At 31.5% G+C, this 18,748-nt stretch overlaps 1 protein-coding gene across 1 annotated transcript; it reads right to left on the bottom strand.

The window, feature by feature from the left end:
* Positions 1-1,312: 1,312 nt before the first annotated feature.
* Positions 1,313-18,487, bottom strand: LOC134726765 (fucolectin-3-like). Its single transcript, XM_063591178.1, has 4 exons — positions 18,398-18,487; positions 3,113-3,349; positions 2,461-2,700; positions 1,313-1,743 (listed from the first exon to the last, which is right to left on the bottom strand). Exons 1-4 carry the CDS (start codon positions 18,471-18,473, stop codon positions 1,511-1,513), a joined length of 786 nt encoding a protein of 261 aa, XP_063447248.1. The 5' UTR covers positions 18,474-18,487; the 3' UTR covers positions 1,313-1,510.
* Between the last annotated feature and the right edge of the window lie 261 nt (positions 18,488-18,748).

Genomic DNA, 18,748 nt, shown 5'->3' on the forward strand with positions numbered 1-18,748 from the left:
CATGTATAAGTTCTTAAGAGCTTTAATGTTGTAGTTTAGAGTGGAAAATATTTTAATTTACATTTTAAATTGATACATTTACCTTAAGGGGCAATAAAGGAACCAATTGACTTATTTGTAGATCGTACTTTGCTGAGCAATTTTGTTTTTCATTGTAAACAATTTAGTACACCAGACGCGCGTTTCGTCTACATAAGACTCATCAGTGACGCTCATATCAAAATATCTATAAAGCCAAACAAGTTCAAAGTTGAAGAGCATTGAGGATCCAAAACTCCAAAAAGTGGTGCCAAATACAGCTAAGGAAATTTTTGCATGGGATAATAAAATCCTTGGTTTTTCGAAAAATTTAAACTTTTATAATTAGGAAATTAATAAAAAAAAAATGAATACATTATTGATATTCATGTCAAACTCGTCATATATACCAGGACTAAAGTGTTATGCTTACGCCACACGTGCGTTTCGTCTGTCTACACAACAGTGTATCTCTTTTTATCATTGTTAATTATCATATTTAAGATAATAACAAAAAACTGCACATTTAGTAACAGCAACCCAACAGCTGGTTGCCTGATACGTCTGATAATTTCAGGGAGAAATTAATACATTTGACCTGCTGAACATCTTAAATTATTGTCAAAATGGCTCTGACTGCTTTAGTTACAGAGATATAATATTTTCCCCATGTTCTTCCCCATATTTTTCCATTTTGGCCATCTTGGTTAATTGGTTAAAATGACTCGAAACTGACTTCCTTCTATTTACTTAATTTCTTGCCTATTTCACAATTCATATTTATTGTTTTAACCCCTCGAAATTTGTTAGAACTAATGAAAATCTCAAGTACCGGACTTTGACCTTTCATTTAAAGAAATGCATACATTTTCATCTATACAACTAAACATGCACATTTCACGTGCAGATCTGTTGCACTATCAAAGTTGAAAATGGGTTGCCTTGGTCACCCAAATATAGCATTTTTTATTTCTAATCTTCCAAAAGTCGTTTTTGAAGTTGAATGAACCGTTAAATAACCGCTAAGAGATATGAACTTGTGATTTTCCATTTACATCGTTATAAAACCAGATCTAGCTTTTCGTATATTGAAATAAAATATAATGTTTATGTAGATAAGTTCTTTGACGGTCGAAAATAAAGAAATTATTCATTCATTCATTGTCATAAGCTATTATTCGATAGCGCTGTACAAGGGCCCTTTATCTTCATGGGTCATCATAGCAATTTAATAACTGGACAAAAACTACATGGTTTCTAAGTTGGTGGAAAACCTTGAAAATAAGGTTGACGTTTATTTACAGATTACTGGTATTGCTACATTAATTGAATATATTCAAAAGACGTAAGAATTTCATTTGAACAAGACTTTAAGACAGTGGATCCATTTGTTTCTCTTTCTAACGGATACTAATTAGGGTCTTCTTGTTGTTAAATATAACTTTCATAGTTTTCACAATTGCACAATGTCCAGCATCGACCAAAAAAATGTTTAATTGATGAAAAAAACGTCGTGATCAGAATTAGCCACGACATTGGATCCAGTTTTCTTTTCCATTATGGTGCAATTTGAGGTCTTCTTGTTGAAGTCTGCAACATAACATTCTTTCATGAAGGCACACATATAGGTACAGTAAATGTCACTTTTCACAATGGCGCTGCTTAGGGTCACATTATGTCCTGCATAACTTTGGCCTTGGAATCCGCAGGTATACGGAACAGTTACTAATGGATAAATATACAATGTAAATTAACTGTATACTGCAGATTGTTATTCATGTTCTTATTTTTAAAAGGGGTATCAGCTACGATTAAGAAAAGCAAGTTTTTTTTAACATTGATAAAAGCAAAATACATAAATAATAATGCACTATTAGCAGTCAGTTTGCGTCAATTTCCTGAAAACGATTTAAATAAACATCACAGACAGAAATAAGCAAACCAGAATTTGACAGCTCATATAGCATTAAAAAAAACGAAATCCTACATTGATGTTATATCCATGTTTAGTTTTTACATAATGTTCAAACCAATAAATCCTCTTTTTGTTTCTTAACCCTTATCATGCGTTGTGTGGGGATCATATATCAGTTGGTCTTAGTCAAAATAAAAATGATTATGGATAAAAGAAGAACAAATATCATATTGATGTTTGATATTAGTACTCTCAGTACATGTGCTTTAGCAAAACATTTTTATTTTTAAATAAAAACATTATGCAATTTTCGTATGTAGAGGGTTAAATTAGTTTTTCAAGCATACAACCACCATAGCTTTGTCGACTTACATGTCGTTAAATTAAGACAATGATAAGAAAAAAACTTTACTTCTAGTGTTCAACTAAATGGCTCTTCAAGTCCAGAAAAAAACGTAATAAAAAATAAACAAATGTGAAGAAATTGTTGAAATGACTGAATGAATAATAGTTTCTTGATGAATTACCTGAACGTAGATAACGAATAAATGTACCATGCACTTCAACTTCACATAGTGTTAATGGATTGGGATCATTGAGCCGTATGCGAACATACTGTCCCATCATCTTGTAATTACATGAAGCATTTAAAAATGTAATTGGTGCTTGCTGATGATAACACAATTGGCTGGCACCGTCCTCAAACCAATAAGTTCTGTTTCTGCACGGTTTAATCACCTCGATGTCGAAATTCGAAAGTCTCTCAACTGAAAAAAAAACAAGAACTAAATTTGAAATAAAAACAAAAAAAGTTGGAAAATAACCAATTCATGCAGTAACCAACAAACCGTTAGATACTTGAGTAAAAGCAAAGTCTGAAAATTTGCATTTTGTTCGCAGACAGGTAAAAACGTTAAAAAATTGTATCACAATGCAGAAATGTTAAAACAACAACAATGTCGTTGTTAAATTTGTTGATTGGTAAGGGTGTTCTACGCCGCTGTAGAATTAAAGGTTTTATTGCAGCGACGGCATTGTTATGTGTATACCTACGAATATATTTGTGTACTTTAGAAACAAATCCAATGATCATCTGTTTACAACACTTAATTTTAAAGTGCTTCAATTTAGTTTTATTAAAATTTCTGTAATCAGCACCCTACGATATGTACAACATACCAGCCGGAGCATAGTCATTTCTTCCATAGATAATCACGTTGGTGATGTCATAAATGCCACCCAGATCCACTGCCCACCATGATGATTTATCTTCCAGGTGAGTATGAGTACAAAACTGCTCTGATAATGTCATGTGTTGTGTATATTCACCATCTACAGCATTTCGAGATAGTCCGGAGGTTTCGCTCCAATTGGTTGACTGCTTGGTTGGTTTGTGTCTTGCTACTTCCAGTGTATCTACATGTACAGTGGGTATATGAATAAATTAAATAAACACTTTCTAGTTAAATATTTAAGTACATTTAATTAAAAAAGCATGCATACTACATTACGGCCAATAATTATCAATACAAAATATTAGCATGGTACCTTTGATAACAATACACATTTTCTATTGTATAGTTATTTGTGTGTTCCTCTGTCCTCAATGCATTTTTATATTTATTTGTACTGTAGTCCTTCATTTAATGTTGTCATTGTAGTGTTATTTATGACATTGCCATACAAGCGAAAAATTGGCTAGCCGCACAACCAGTTCAACCCACCATTTTTCTTAAACATGTCTTTTACCATTTCAGGAAAATGTCAGGTTTTAACTTAAAGCTCGTTTCTGTGTGTGTGTGTTGCATTGTGGGTTTTTTGTTTTGTTGCACTTCACTGTTTCTGTTGTTTTCCTCTTATTGTTTATGTGTTTCCGACGTTTTAGTTTGTTACCCAGCTATGTTTTCTCTTAGTCGATTCATGAAATTCGTACTATTGTTTGTCTTTTTCATTTCTAGCCATGGCGTTGTCAGTTTATTTTAGATTTATGAGTTTATGAGAATAAAAAGTATAGTGAAATGAATTTGTTTACTAATATTTTCTGTTGATTTTTCTTACTTTTAAAAACTAATGTTTTCTTTATTTATTTTATGTTTATAGTTGGTTTTTTTTTAATGTTTTTATAATTTTTTTAGTTTGTTTTCCTAATTCATTTTTATTTGTTTTTTTATTCTCTTAATTTTTAAGTAATATTTTTAGTAGTAATGACAAAAAGTCAAAGATAAGTTATTGACTAGCATTTGACACCAACACAGAGTGTCACTGGTGAGTCTTTTGTAGACGGAACGCGCGTCTGGCGTATATACAAAATTTAGTCCTGGTATCTATGATAAGTTTATTTATTAAGTTAAAAAAACTTATTTTACATTATGTTAATTGTATTCCATTGTTCTTATGCATTATTTAATGAGTTATTGTTCATTATAACGCATACTCATTGAAATGATATGTTTATAGAATCAATGAAGCAAGTAATTTAACAAGCCTTTTCGTCACAAAATAAAATCATCAATATCATTTTTTCACAATGAATTTTCATAACAAAAATTGCACAATCTATTAGTATTACAGAAACATACAGATAGCATTATATGTGTTAGGAAAAATAACTGCAAAATGTATATTTGTTTATCGTTTTTCAAATCTAAAAACAGGCTTTGTGCATGTAAATTCACTAGAGAGACTATAACTTTAAACTTTTAACTTTAAATGTCTACCTAGTAATCATTAAATTTTGATAAAGGCTAGTTTAAAATGCTAATCATGATGAGAAATTGTATTATCTCTGAACTCTGAATATTTTTAAAAGAAATTATTAAAAGAAAACATATCTTTCTTTTTTAAACAATTGTACACTTCCGTAGATTGTTACATTTTCATAATCTATTGATTGAATCACTTTTTGTTTTGTCTATTATAATGTCAATCGTTCTGAACACGCACGAAATATTTGCCTGTGGACGTTGAACTGGCATGCTACATATTGTTGGTATATATTTGCCAAGAATGTTTCATTGTACATAAGCCTTTTAGATAAAGTAAATAAATGCAGGGACTTGAATTAATTTGAAGACCTTGATTTATAATAAATGTAAAAAAAATATAAGAATATGTTATCAAATAGAATAAAAACTTATGATGAAAACTGTAAACGCAAATGCTTTACTAAGTTAAGGATTATTGGTCATAATTAAGAAATAAAAGGATGCATTACAGCTATGACATGTATTAGAAAATAGTTTATCATTTATTCGTAACTTGCCAAAAAATACATGTAAAACAATATTGCCAAATTAATAGAACTATTTTAATAAAAGGTATAACATCAAAACAAATAGTCATGGGGACATTTTTGTATATATATAGTTACGACCAACGAGTATTTTGTCTATATAAGTTCAAAAAATGTAGTGAAGTGTAAAACAAATAAAGGCAACAGTAGTATACCGTTTTTCGAAAGTCATAAAACAATAAGAGGAGGGAGGAGGGGCAGGGTTGTATAACTATCATATTGTATAATAACTGGTTTTTTTTAAATATATTAGTGTATGGGCTTTGCTCATTGTTGAAGGCCGTGCTGTGACCGATAGTTATTTATTCATGTGTCAATTGGGGCTTTTTATGAGTTTTAGTATCGGACATAATACAACATATGTATACGGAAAAATCATGTGACATAAAATTTGTTAAGCACAAACAAAGGTTATTTGGTACTGGACTTTAATGGCATGCGCTTCACATTTTTACACACTCAGGACGAAAGCGATCAACGATCAATCATTCTTTGCTGCACAAAACAGATAATAAAGGTCACCGTTAAACTCATGTAATTCACCAATTTTCACAAATATAGCATAGTTCATGTTTTGAGTAAGATGTCGTGATGACAAATATTTGTAAGCTGGAATAAAAAACTCAAAAAACGGTTATATAAAGTATTATACTTTCAACAACAAAAAATAGCACAAAATGTAATATAAGAAACTTCATAATCATTTAAGCAAAGAAAGGTTGCAATGATAAATTGTATATCAAACATTAAGTATATAGATAAAAGTATGATTCGTCAGCATATGTTGACACTTATCTTTATAAATAAACCTGATAAAGTTAACCTTTGTTTTGATGGTTTCAAAAACATAATATTGAATTTGATATATAAAATGTAAACCAATTGTTAATCAATTTCAAAAATGAAATTTAATAGACGGCCCAATCCTTGAGGCGCGTGTGATTAGAGATCTTATAGAATAAGAAAGCACCTATTTAGAAATGTATCACATTTTCTTAAAATTTTATTATTTTTAGAATTTGTAAACATTATTAAAAAGTAAAATCACAAAAATACTGAACTTAGAGGAAAATCAATTCGGAAAGTCCATAACCACTAGGCAAATTCAAATAACAAAACGCACCAAAAACGAATGGACAAGAACTGACATATTCCTGAATTGGTACAGGCATTTTCGAATGTAGAAAATGGTGGATTAAACCTGGTTCTATAGCGCTAACCCTCTCACTTTAATGACAGTCTTACCAAATTCCGTTATATTTACATTGATGCGTTAAATAAACAATAAACAAGTCAAAATATGGGTACATCAGTCATCATCGTATAACAATTTTAAAAGGAACAATTTAACAGAACACACAAACATCTACTATCTACAAATACAGTGATTGATTTGAGTGTCTGACGTCAGATAGTTTTTATCCGTCACATAAATTTGTTGTTCAATGTGCATACACACAATTTTATGTTAGCATACAGGGTTAAAAAATCAAAAGTATGTAAGAATAAATTTCAGAAATTGACCGATATTTAATTAGTTATCAAAGGTACCAGGATTATAATTTAGTACGCCAGACGCGCGTTTCGTCTACATAAGACTCATCAGTGACGCTCATATCAAAATATTCATAAAGCCAAACAAGTACAAAGTTGAAGAGCATTGAGGATCCAAAATTCCAAAAAGTTGTGCCAAATACGGCTAAGGTAATCTATGCCTGGGATAAGAAAATCCTTAGTTTTTCGAAAATTCAAAGTTTTGTAACAGGAAATTTATCAAAATGACCACATTATTGATATTCATGTCAACACCGAAGTGTTGACTACTGGGCTGGTGATACCCTCGGGGACGAAACGTCCACCAGCAGTGGCATCGACCCAGTGGTGTAAATAGTTATCAAAGGTACCAGGATTATAATTTTAAACTAGTCCAAAAGTTATATATGTATTTATAAGAATCCAAAAATAGTTGATTCCACTACGCGATTGAATGATTTTGACGTTTGTGGTTCAACGTATATAGTAATTCATAATAGAAATATATCAAATGACATATAATAGAAAAATATCATACTGACGGGATCTTTTAACGTACAGAGTAACGTTATAAGAACAATAGAAATACAAAAAGTCGCATACACAAAACAAACCACTCAAAAATGAAAGCCAATACAAACACATTGATGAGATGTATAAGTACCTAGCCACGTCAAACGGATATCACATAAAACCATTCAACAGTAAAAGTAATATTAGTAATAGAACAATAAAACACGTTATTAAGATGATAAACAATATCAGCACGCAGAATCTATACAACAAGACCATCGTGTATTATTTGAGAAGTTGATACGGAATATTTATCAACAAGGTATTGGTACCTTCCGATGAACTTTGGTAAAAAAGGAGGAGACGTTTTTTGACATACCCCTGGTTCATCAACTAAATGTGCAATCATTTCTGAAAACATTTGTTTTATTAATATATCAGCCGCAGTTCTTGTAATTTATTTTACATCCGACATATTTTTTATTATATCTGTATTTGCGTAAAATTGATTATAACAAATTTTTCTTTTTACATCTTAACTATACACTTGGAAAAAAGTATTGCAACACCAAATTGAAATTGAATTAAAACAAAACACTTTTCCATTTTTTGTGATAAAATTTGTTGAAATTGAAATAGTTAAACATTATTGGAATATCACCTGAGTTTAATCAATAAATATCGATTCGATATTTTTTTATCAGCACATTTAGCTTCTGTACCCGTAAACAACAAAACCGATGATTTTATCCTCCTTGTTTTCAACACTTTAAAGAACCAAGTTTATAAAGTTATGTGATTGACACCTTGTCATGGGTCCTAAACAACTCTTAATTGCCACAAGATGGCAGAATATCAGCATGAGAAAAGCAGGTATGTCGTTGTGACAATTGCACGTATTGTTGGTTATCACCATTCCACTATACGTCGTTTTGTGGAAACATATGATATAAAAGACCTTCCGAGACCAAGAAGACTCCTTATATCATTTGTTAGGGAAAATCAAGCATAATGAAGGTTGGTCAGAATGAAACCCATTGCATACAATACATTCTTCAAAGGGAGTGGTGGTCATACAGGAGCCTTTAAATAAGAACTGTTCGAGATCGACTCATCGCTCCTTTTTATCGTGCGATAGGACCTTTTCGAGGACCTTTGCTTACGAACAGACACAAAATTGTCCGTATTGAATGTAGTGCAGAGCTCGTCAAAGTTGAATATTATCATCTTGGAGGAAGATCCATTGTTCCAATGGAATTCGGTTCATCTTCTTTGGACCAATCGTAGCCCGGATTTGAACTATATCGAGTATATATGGGACACTATTGGGCGTAGAGTGCACGAAAAGGACACCACAGTTCAAGCACGTCACGAAATAAACAATGCCCTCATCATAAATGGTTGCTGCTACCTTAGCAAAAATTTAGTCGATTTATTGCAGGAATCAGAAGACGTTAAGAGTCGGTTATCCGTTTGAATGGAGGCTGTGCACAAAGTACTAATTCTTTGGCGTTTAACGATCAAACATGATTTGAACAATTTTCTTAAGATTAATTTTAAAATGTCTGACATTGTAAAGTTCGACTATAGATACATTTTTTGTTCGTGTAAATGCCCATGTTATCATAAACTATGTTTCAATATTATGTCACAAATATTTTATCATATTCCATTCAAAATACCAGGCTGATTTTTCAATTCATAAAACATTAAGGTGTTGCAATACTTTTTTCCACGTGTATATCAGATTTGCATTCTCACTAATAGGTGACTGATTAAAACAGGGGAATGATTTTGAACTTTCGTTTTTGAGACATTTATATTCTATATACATGTATCTTATCCATGTATATGTTAACTGTCGTAAAATAAATACTTTATGATTATCATTATGTATACATAAAATTGAGAATGGAAATGGGGTATGTATGAAAGAGTCAACAACCCGACCATAGAAAAAATAACAGCAGAAGGTCACCAACAGGTCTTCAATGTAACTAGAAATTCCCGCACCCGGAGGCGTCCTTCAGCTGGCCCCCAAACAAATATATACTAGTTCAGTGATAATGAACGTCATACTAATTTCCAAAGTGTACACAAGAAACTAAAATTAGAATAATACAAGACTAACAAAGACAAGAGGCTCCTGACTTGGGACAAGCGCAAAAATGCGGCAGGGTTAAACATGTTAATGAGATCTCAACCCTCCCCCTATACCTCCAGCCAATGTAGAAAAGTAAACGCATAACAATACGTACATTTAAAAATCAATTCAAGAGAAGTCCTTGTCTGATGTCAGAAGATGTAACCAAAGAAAATAAAAAAAATGATAATTATACTTAAATAACAACAGACTACTAGCAGTTAACTGACATGCCAGCTCAAGACTTCAATTACACTGATTGAAATATTATGATTTCATCATATGAATATCAGGCACAATCCTTTCCGTTAGGGGTCTAGTATCATACCGTCATAACATATATGAGAAGAAGTGAAGCAGTATTAACACCACAATATGCAATCTTTAATGACCTGACAACAGTATCGTAACTATATTCCTTCTTAATAAGTCTGTTTAAAGGTTTTGAAAGCTTCCATGTGTATGATAGATTTTCATCCTCATTAATAGGTGACTGATTTAAAACAGGGGAACGATTTTCAACTTCGTTTTTGAGACATTTATATTCTATATATCGTATCCATGTATATGTTAACTGTCGTAAATACATTATATGATTTTCATTATGTATACATGTTTATTTGAAATTCTATTTTGAAGTTATCCGTTTACTTGCCCTTAGATTTTGTTGGCTGCTTGTCGGTCATGCGAGTGGCTATGTAGAAGGGAAAGTTATACTCTTGATTTTTGCTTTTTTGTGCAATTTTCTTGTATATCATAAATTTATGACAACATTTCTGTATATCATATTCATGCAACTCATTTGCCTTCTTATTTCATACCCCAATTTCCCATTCCATACCCAACATTTACCATACAAATACCCATGATCAAATATATTTCGTCGTCATAAATATATACTTCATTTCACAGAAAACAAATGTTTTTTGAGGTACGAAATGGCAACTGCGTGTCCTAGTTTGTCAAGGTAAACTCTAGAACGTGTATACATTATTTACAGATTATGTGGTCGATTTAATTGTAATTTATTTACAACAAAATTGATTTGAACAGGAATACTATAAAATGAACAAAACAAAATCAGGAATACAGGGTGTGTATCAGTTGACATTCATCAATCATTCATTGAATTTTTAAACAGTTTTGCAGAACTTTTGAAATTGAAATTGATAATGTGTTTTATGTCGTTTTTTCGGTTTTAGAATTTAAGATTAATTACACGATTTTACAATAAATGTTATATTTGCATTATTTATAAATGCATTCCACGTATTTGAAATTAATCAATATCGATACAAATTTACGCAGTTGTAAAATGTATAGAAACAGAAATGTATATGTAAAAAATAAGTACAACAAGAGTTTTATTGTTCGTTACACTTCGGAGAGTTTGAAAACTGCAGCAGTCTGTGCATACAGGAAAAAACATTCCGAAACAATATATTCTTAAACAATTATATGCAGACTGTTTTCCCTTTGATTGAAATATAATGGTCAAATATACGACATATGTAACAGTTCAAAAGTCACCAGATGTCGACAAAATACATGTATCATTCAGTTATTAATTGCCTAGGTCGGCGATTTTTTTTTTTGGCGCTCGAATATTTATTTGAAATTGTGCTTACATTTTGTTTATTTTCCTGATTTATTGGGGACACACTACTCATTTTCATCCAGTTTTGGTCAAGATTATTTAATTCTATAGTTCTAACGAGTAACGACCATAGACCTAATATCCAAAGTCTACATTGGGTAAGGTTTCTTCCAACTGACAGAAGATGGTACTTTACCATCATTCAGGATTGGATCTAATATTGGTCAAATATTTATTTGGAGAAAGTAGAATTGTTTATAAATTCATGGATAATATGTCATATAGTGAAAAAAATGGTCCAGCTTTAGTACGTACATGTATATATGCATCATGCACTTAAGCTAAAATTATAAGTTGTACCGATAGCTAACAGCTATTACCGTTACATCGCGTTCCTTTTTCAGTGTCAATTCAAGATTCAAGATTCAAGGGGGTAAAAATGATAAATATTTTCTTATGGTTAACGATGACACTATATTCGCCCATACTTCAAATTACTTTACTTTTCGGTTCCCAAGACATTCAGTACTGTTTCAGACGGACTTTTTATAAACTACGTTTTTTTTATCTTTTAAATCGATTTGCGGTATTTAACTTGTGTTTATTTTGCTTTAGTACCTTTTATCCCAAATCTTCTTCTGATATAACATAATTTTATCACAAGGTGATCTAAGGTTAGGAAATGAAGGATGTAATACTATGTTAATTTCTGTTTGACAGGATTTATATCAGTCGCCCTCTGGTCACACTTTTATTATCACGTGACCATTTTTAAGGGTTTGCATTTATTTTAAGAAAACTTTATACAGTTCTATAAAATTATTTTTGAAACACGGCCTTTATTATATGCCACCTTTAGCTGGCACTTATGGTAGAAGCATCGTTTTGGAGTAAAGAACGATAACTCTCTCTACACGACCCATCTTCAAAAGTTTCGCCACTCTCGTAAAATCTCGTACGAAATTTTTTTAATTGCGGCCGAATTTAACGTTTCAACGCGATCTTGAAAAAACGGGACAGATCGGAATGATTTCGCTGTTGAATACAACATGAATTTTTATTTGTTTGATTAAACAAGAATTCAAAAATTTTGGTAAATTGTGTAGCTTATTGAATTTTATTGTACCACGGAAATTCTGAAGTTAAGGACAACAACATCTGACGCCATGGTTCGTCTGCTATAACATTCCATTATTAGTGAGGTCAAAACAAATAACCTACATAATCACAGGTACTTCATTTAAAAGTCACAAAATCATAGTAAACGATAATATATTTAGCGTAAAAGTTCCGACCAGCCATGGGAACACAGAAAAAAACCTCTGCAGGCAATATATGTCGGATTTTTTGGTATGATGGCCATGCGGCATGCGGGGTAAACTCCGGTGCAAAGGCACTTGTTTCTGTCAAATTATGTGGGGTTTTACTGTACTGGTATGGAAAGTAACCCCCACATTGACAGAAACAAGTGCCTGTGCTCCGGTGCACTTGTTGACCATGACTACTTATGTTCATCTGCAACAATATTCCCCACATAAAGGGAAACTGATGATTATACTGTTGAATGAGATCACTGTTATTCATGTAGTCAATGACGAATCCAGCATATTCATAAGGAGGGCGCTCTAGTCATGCTTCAGTGATTCCCTATGTAGTCAACAATTTTTTCTTAGAAAAGGGAGAATCCCCCCTCTGGATCCTATGGTATCCCAAAGACTAATTCAAAACTTAACAACTTTGGTAGCCCACAGACTGATTTAAAACTTAACAAAAGTTTAAAACATAAAAAAATCTTCAAATTATTCACAAATGTTTATATTGTATGCTCCCATATTGTCAAAGATTGGATTTTATGGGAAGAGGGAGTTATTATGATAACCCATGAGAATATCATGACTTTGATAGGTATATACAGGGCATGTTACTTGGAAGTGTGTGGGGTACATCCCAAAAATCTAGCTACAGCAGACTAGTCGCCTGCATATTTTATGCATCAGTTTAAACCTTTCAGATCAAAACATTCTCTCTACCGAGTACTTTATCACTATATCAGGTTCACATTTCAACCTATTTAGCAATACACACTTATGTTATGGTTATATAACATCACAGTACAAAATTGTACTCAGTAACCAAATAGCACCTTTTTAGCCAAAAAAAACTGCAAAAATCTCACAAGTTTTCTTTCACCATGTGAAGTTATTTTATTATCCTCTTTTTAAAATGAGCAAATTAAATTTGTTACCAGCATCCTTTTTTTCAAAAAGTAATAGTTAAAGCATGAAATAATGTCAAATTGTTCGAAATATTTGAAGAAATAAAACAAAATCTCTGTTTATATCCCAGTTTTAAAGATTTGAAATTAACCATAAAATTGAGAATAGAAATGGGGAATGTGTCAAAGAGACAACAACCCGACCAAAATAAAAAAACAACAGCAGAAGGTCACCAACAGGTCTTAAATGTAGCGAGAAATTCCCGCACCCGGAGGCGTCCTTCAGCTGGCCCCTAAACAAATATATACTAGTTCAGTGATAATGAACGCCATACTAATTTCCAAATTGTACACAAAAAACTAATATAAAAATAATAAAAGACTCACAAAGGCCAGAGGCTCCTGACTTTGGACAGGCGCAAAAATGCGGCGGGGTTAAACATGTTTGTGAGATCTCAACCCTCCACCTATACCTCTAACCAATGTAGAAAAATAAACGCATAACAATACGCACATTAAAATTCAGTTCAAGAGAAGTCCGAGTCTGATGTCAGAAGATGTAACCAAAGAAAATAAACAAAATGACAATAATACATAAATAACAACAGACTACTAGCAGTTAACTGACATGCCAGCTCCAGACTTCAATTAAACTGACTGAAAGATTATGATTTCATCATATGAACCTCCGGCACAATTCTTCCCGTTAGGGGTTTAGTATCATACCATCATAACATATATGAGAAGAACATAACCCGTGTCATGCCAACAACTGTTTTTAGAATAAATGTCTTTAGTTCCGACGCAAAGACCTTATCAGTGACTCAATATTAACGCCAAAATATGCAATCTTTAATGACTTGACAACAGTATCGTAATTATATCCCTTCTTAATCAGTCTATTTAAAGGTTTTGTAAGTTTCTGAGGTGAATACTGACACCTTTGTGCTTTATAAAGAATATTTCCATAAAAAATTGGATGTGAAATACCTGAACGTATAAAAAGTCTGCATGTTGAGCTATATTTACGAATGATGTCTTTATACCGATGATAAAATTCAGTACAAGTTTTGACTAGTTTGTGATATCGAAAACCCTGATGTAATAATTTTTCAGTAATACATAAATTTCTCTCGTTAAAATCTAAAACATTGTTACAAACACGAGCGAATCGTACAAGTTGAGATATATAAACACCGTAAGATGGTGACAAGGGAACGTCACCATCTAAAAACGGATAATTAACGATAGGGAATGAAAAATCATCCCTTTTATCATAAATTTTAGTATTCAGTTTTCCGTTAGTGATATAGATATCAAGATCGAGGAAAGGGCAGTGGTCATTATTAGTATTAGCTTTATTTAAAGTAAGTTCAGCAGGATAAATTTCATTAATATACATACTGAAGTCGTCATTATTGAGAGCCAAAATATCATCCAAATATCTAAAAGAATTATTAAATTTGTTTATCAAATGTTGTTTTGATGAGTCTTTGCTTATTTTTGTCATAAATTGTAACTCATAACAATACAAAAAGAGATCCGCAATAAGTGGTGCACAGTTAGTTCCCATTGGAATTCCGATAATCTGACGAAATACGGAATCCCCAAAGCGAACAAAAATGTTATCTAGTAAAAATTCAAGGGCATATATAGTATCAAAGCATGTCCAATTAACATAGTTTTTTGGTTTATTGCTACTAAAAAATGACCTAAAAGAGTTTGAACATATATATTCACATTCTGATTTTTTGAATGCCCATTTAATTAGGTGTGTGAATTTTTTCTTAATGAGAATGTGAGGCAATGTGGTATACAGGGTAGAAAAATCAAAACTTTGAACAGATTCAAAATCACCAATATGAGCATGCAATGTATCAAGTACTTCCAACGAGTTCTTGACACTCCAAAAGTAATTTATTCCACTATTTTCGAAGGCCTTATTTGAACAATGTATTATACAGTCAGGGGCGTTACTTAAACAAGTTATTTTTTTTAATTACTTATATAAGTATTTTTTTATTTTAAAAATAATAAAATTACTTGATAGAGTTATTTTATTTTTCAATAGAAACATAGACTAAATGTAGTTTTCATGATTTTAAACAACATTTTATATCATAAAATAAAGAATGTATCAGATTTGTGTTTTATCCATTTCATACAGTAAGTATGGAGTGAGTCGTGGATGATATTACGACACTCATTCCAATTAATAATTGACGGGGGACGATATTTAGGTCCTTTACTGAGGAATGATTTTAACTCTCGGTCTTGAACGATGTTAAGATCTCCTGTTATAACATGGGAAATGGGTCCATAAATATATGCGGAACTACTGCAATTACATGAAGTAGGTGTATTTTCACTGATATTAACATCTTTACACAATTGACTATAATTAAACACAAATTTCCGGGTAGATTTCTTGTAAATATAACAAATAAGAGGTAGCTCAATATTGTCAAAATAACCAGGAATTTGTTCTTTAACAGAATGGTCGTTAAATATACCGGCAATATTTACAAAATCAAAGCCTTTATTGACATACTTAATTTTAATAAAATGTTTTTTATGATCTTCAGGGCGATCAATTTTGGGAAATAATTTAGAATAACAATATGCCATGATAATTTGAACAATTTCATACTTAGGTAATGATGTATGGAATTTGGGTACTTACCTCAGTATCATTGATTGTTTGGATGTTATTTCAAACCCATTTTTCACTGACACTACATGGACTCAAAATTAAATTGGTGTAACTATATTGTAAACAAGGAAAGTCTACAAAATAAGCACAAATTAAACTTTTGTCTGGTACATAAAAAAAAGTTGGTAAAAAAACTGACAGTTAAGTTGCAATTTGGGTATTCTTATGTAGCAACTCCACAACAGAACTTCAAATTTATTTTCATGACCAAATCAAAAAAAAAAGTACAAAACTAAAGGCAATAAAATGTTTTGCCACGCATAGCCTGATACGATCACAGATGTTTATATTAAGCATATAAAAAAATGTCAGTTGAAATTAAACATATTTTAATTTTGGATCCTTTAAACTTCAATATGGACTTATTTGAAAACAGGTATCAGGTGAATCCACATATTTCTATTCAGTAGAAGTCTCTAACAACATATCTCCTTAATTTCATATGATAGTAAGTCCTACAAAAATATTGTGCATTTAATTTTTTTTATAGCTTCTCTCATGTGAAAGCAGTACCTTTTTGGTCACTATTTATGTGCTGTGTCTAAATAAGAATTGTAACACGTTATAGTGACTGAACAGGTTAAACAAATACTTCTCAAGAAATGGAAAAAGAAGGCAACTTGAAACAGCACCAGCCATGCCAGTATACCTGTATGTATGAATAAAAAATCGGATCAGAATAGCATGGACAATACAGGGGCGGATCCAGCCATTTTAAAAAGGGGGTCCCAACTTCTGTATGTCCCCATTCAAATGCATTGTTCGGCCCCAAAAGGGGGGGGTTCCAACCCCTAGAACCCCCCCCCCCCCCTGGATCCTTCAATGCAATATATTCGTTCTATGTCCTTGTGAATATATTGTGAGGAAAGTTATCGATAATTCTGCAGATTACGCAATTTTATCAAGTGTTTTGTACATTTTCTGTTAAAATTTTCACACAATCAGTGAAACATTCAAACAGGCTAAACTAAATTTTTATTACTGAAAGTGTCAAACCATGACAAGTGTTTTATTTACCAAAAAACTCATGTGTTTTTGTGAGAGAAAAAAAAGCATGTGCATTATTCATTTTGGAATCAAAGGGAAAGAAGATCCTTTTGCAGCGCACTGGCACATGTCAATTGTGAATATATACTTACCAAATATATTTTCTTTATCATGATACTCACATCGACATTATCAACAAGTACATATCATAAGAAAAATACACAAATTACAAATGAAATATTTAAAACACCCTATTTTGAGTGCAACTCCTCCCAAATCAGTAGAAGAAAAACCCAAAATTTTAAGAAAAAAATACCCCCAATAATGTTGTTCTATAACCCCAAAATCAATTCGAATCTTCCTTTTGTGTATTGAACCTCCTAGAAAAATTTCATGGAGATCCATTAACTTATACTCAAGTTATTGCCTGAAACCAAATGTGTCTTCTTGAAAACAACTATGACATGATTAATCATTACTCGAAAGCAAATGTTTTACATGCTTTTATTTCCCATTTCCATTCTCAATTTTATTCTGCTTTCATATAAGAACTTGAAAAGTAATTAAGCTACATCATGTACATGTAACAAAAAAATATATGAAAGAAATGACATAAAACCGACTCTGAATTTAATAGTACATGATATTGATGAAGAACTCACAAACTGAGGTGAAACAAGATGATCAGAAATACAAATGTTTTTTTTTTTTTTATTCGAGTCAGATTTTTATTACCGAAGCCCTTTAGTGCAATCAATTAAAATTATTTAGTCAAAATTGAACACTAGTATTAAGTTTTAGCATAGACATTAGACATTAGACATTATTTTATTATACCAATCATGGGCCCTTTTCAGGCAAGATACAAAAACATCATAATACAATGATTATATAAACTTTAGTGAAATACACAATAAGTAATACACAAATAATAAATTGATAATATGAGCATTTAAAATTAAATCGCTGAGAATTCAGATAGAAAAGGCAAAATGCAAAATAAAGTATCAACGAAAATACATTGGTTTACAGTTACAATGAATGTACACAAAGTGTCTTCTAAAACAATGTAAAAGCTCATAAAGGATATCAGCAAAGAACGATTGCAATTATAAATTTTTTATCACACACTTAGTGTATGGATTATAGTATGGTTCTTAAACATATGTTGCGAATTGCTTACATAAAGTTAACAGTTGTTCTGATGGTTTCAAATACTAAGCATCAAATATTCAATATTCTTAATGTTTTACCGATCTCAGGAACATGCAATGAAGTCAGATTTATATTTTGGTATTTTTATCACAACACTTGCGTACCCTGGTTTTTGAACAATTCAAGTCATTTATATTTGATATCATTCACCGTAATTTTACAAAAATAAACTATTCATATTCATTCATTAATACGATGATGCCTTTGTATTCACAAAGACGGAAAACAACTTGAAGCGAATAAAGAAATTACGTACCACTCTCAGTAACTAAAAGGCATAAAAAGATCCATACAATGACAACTATTTTAAATAACATTTCGATAATCTGCATGTCGTACTCAACTCTTATCACAACTGATTGGGACAGAAATTGTTAGTCAACATATATTGAATTATGAAAAACGCCTCGTTAGTAAATCAATATCGGGTTACTATTTAAAAGTAGATGTTAAATAATTAAACAGCAAAACCAATGTCACAATTACTGTACAGCGATTTCTGATTAACAGTTTTTTTTAATTATAGGAGACAACGCCTTGTTAAAGGAATGAATTGATGTATAACTTCGACCAATTCACTCGTTATTATACGTTTGTGAGTGACTTG

This window comes from Mytilus trossulus, chromosome 7 (genome assembly GCF_036588685.1).
Source record: "Mytilus trossulus isolate FHL-02 chromosome 7, PNRI_Mtr1.1.1.hap1, whole genome shotgun sequence".
Lineage (NCBI taxonomy): Eukaryota > Metazoa > Mollusca > Bivalvia > Mytilida > Mytilidae > Mytilus > Mytilus trossulus.

Excerpts from the sequence above, each read along its gene's own strand:
- LOC134726765 (XM_063591178.1), bottom strand. The coding sequence starts at position 18,473 with ATGCAGATTATCGAAATGTTATTTAAAATAGTTGTCATTGTATGGATC. Across the intron at positions 3,350-18,397 it reads CCTTTTAGTTACTGAGAGTG|ATACACTGGAAGTAGCAAGA; the intron begins GTACGTAATTTC and ends CTGTACATGTAG. Across the intron at positions 1,744-2,460 it reads TATTCGTTATCTACGTTCAG|TAACTGTTCCGTATACCTGC; the intron begins GTAATTCATCAA and ends TTTATCCATTAG.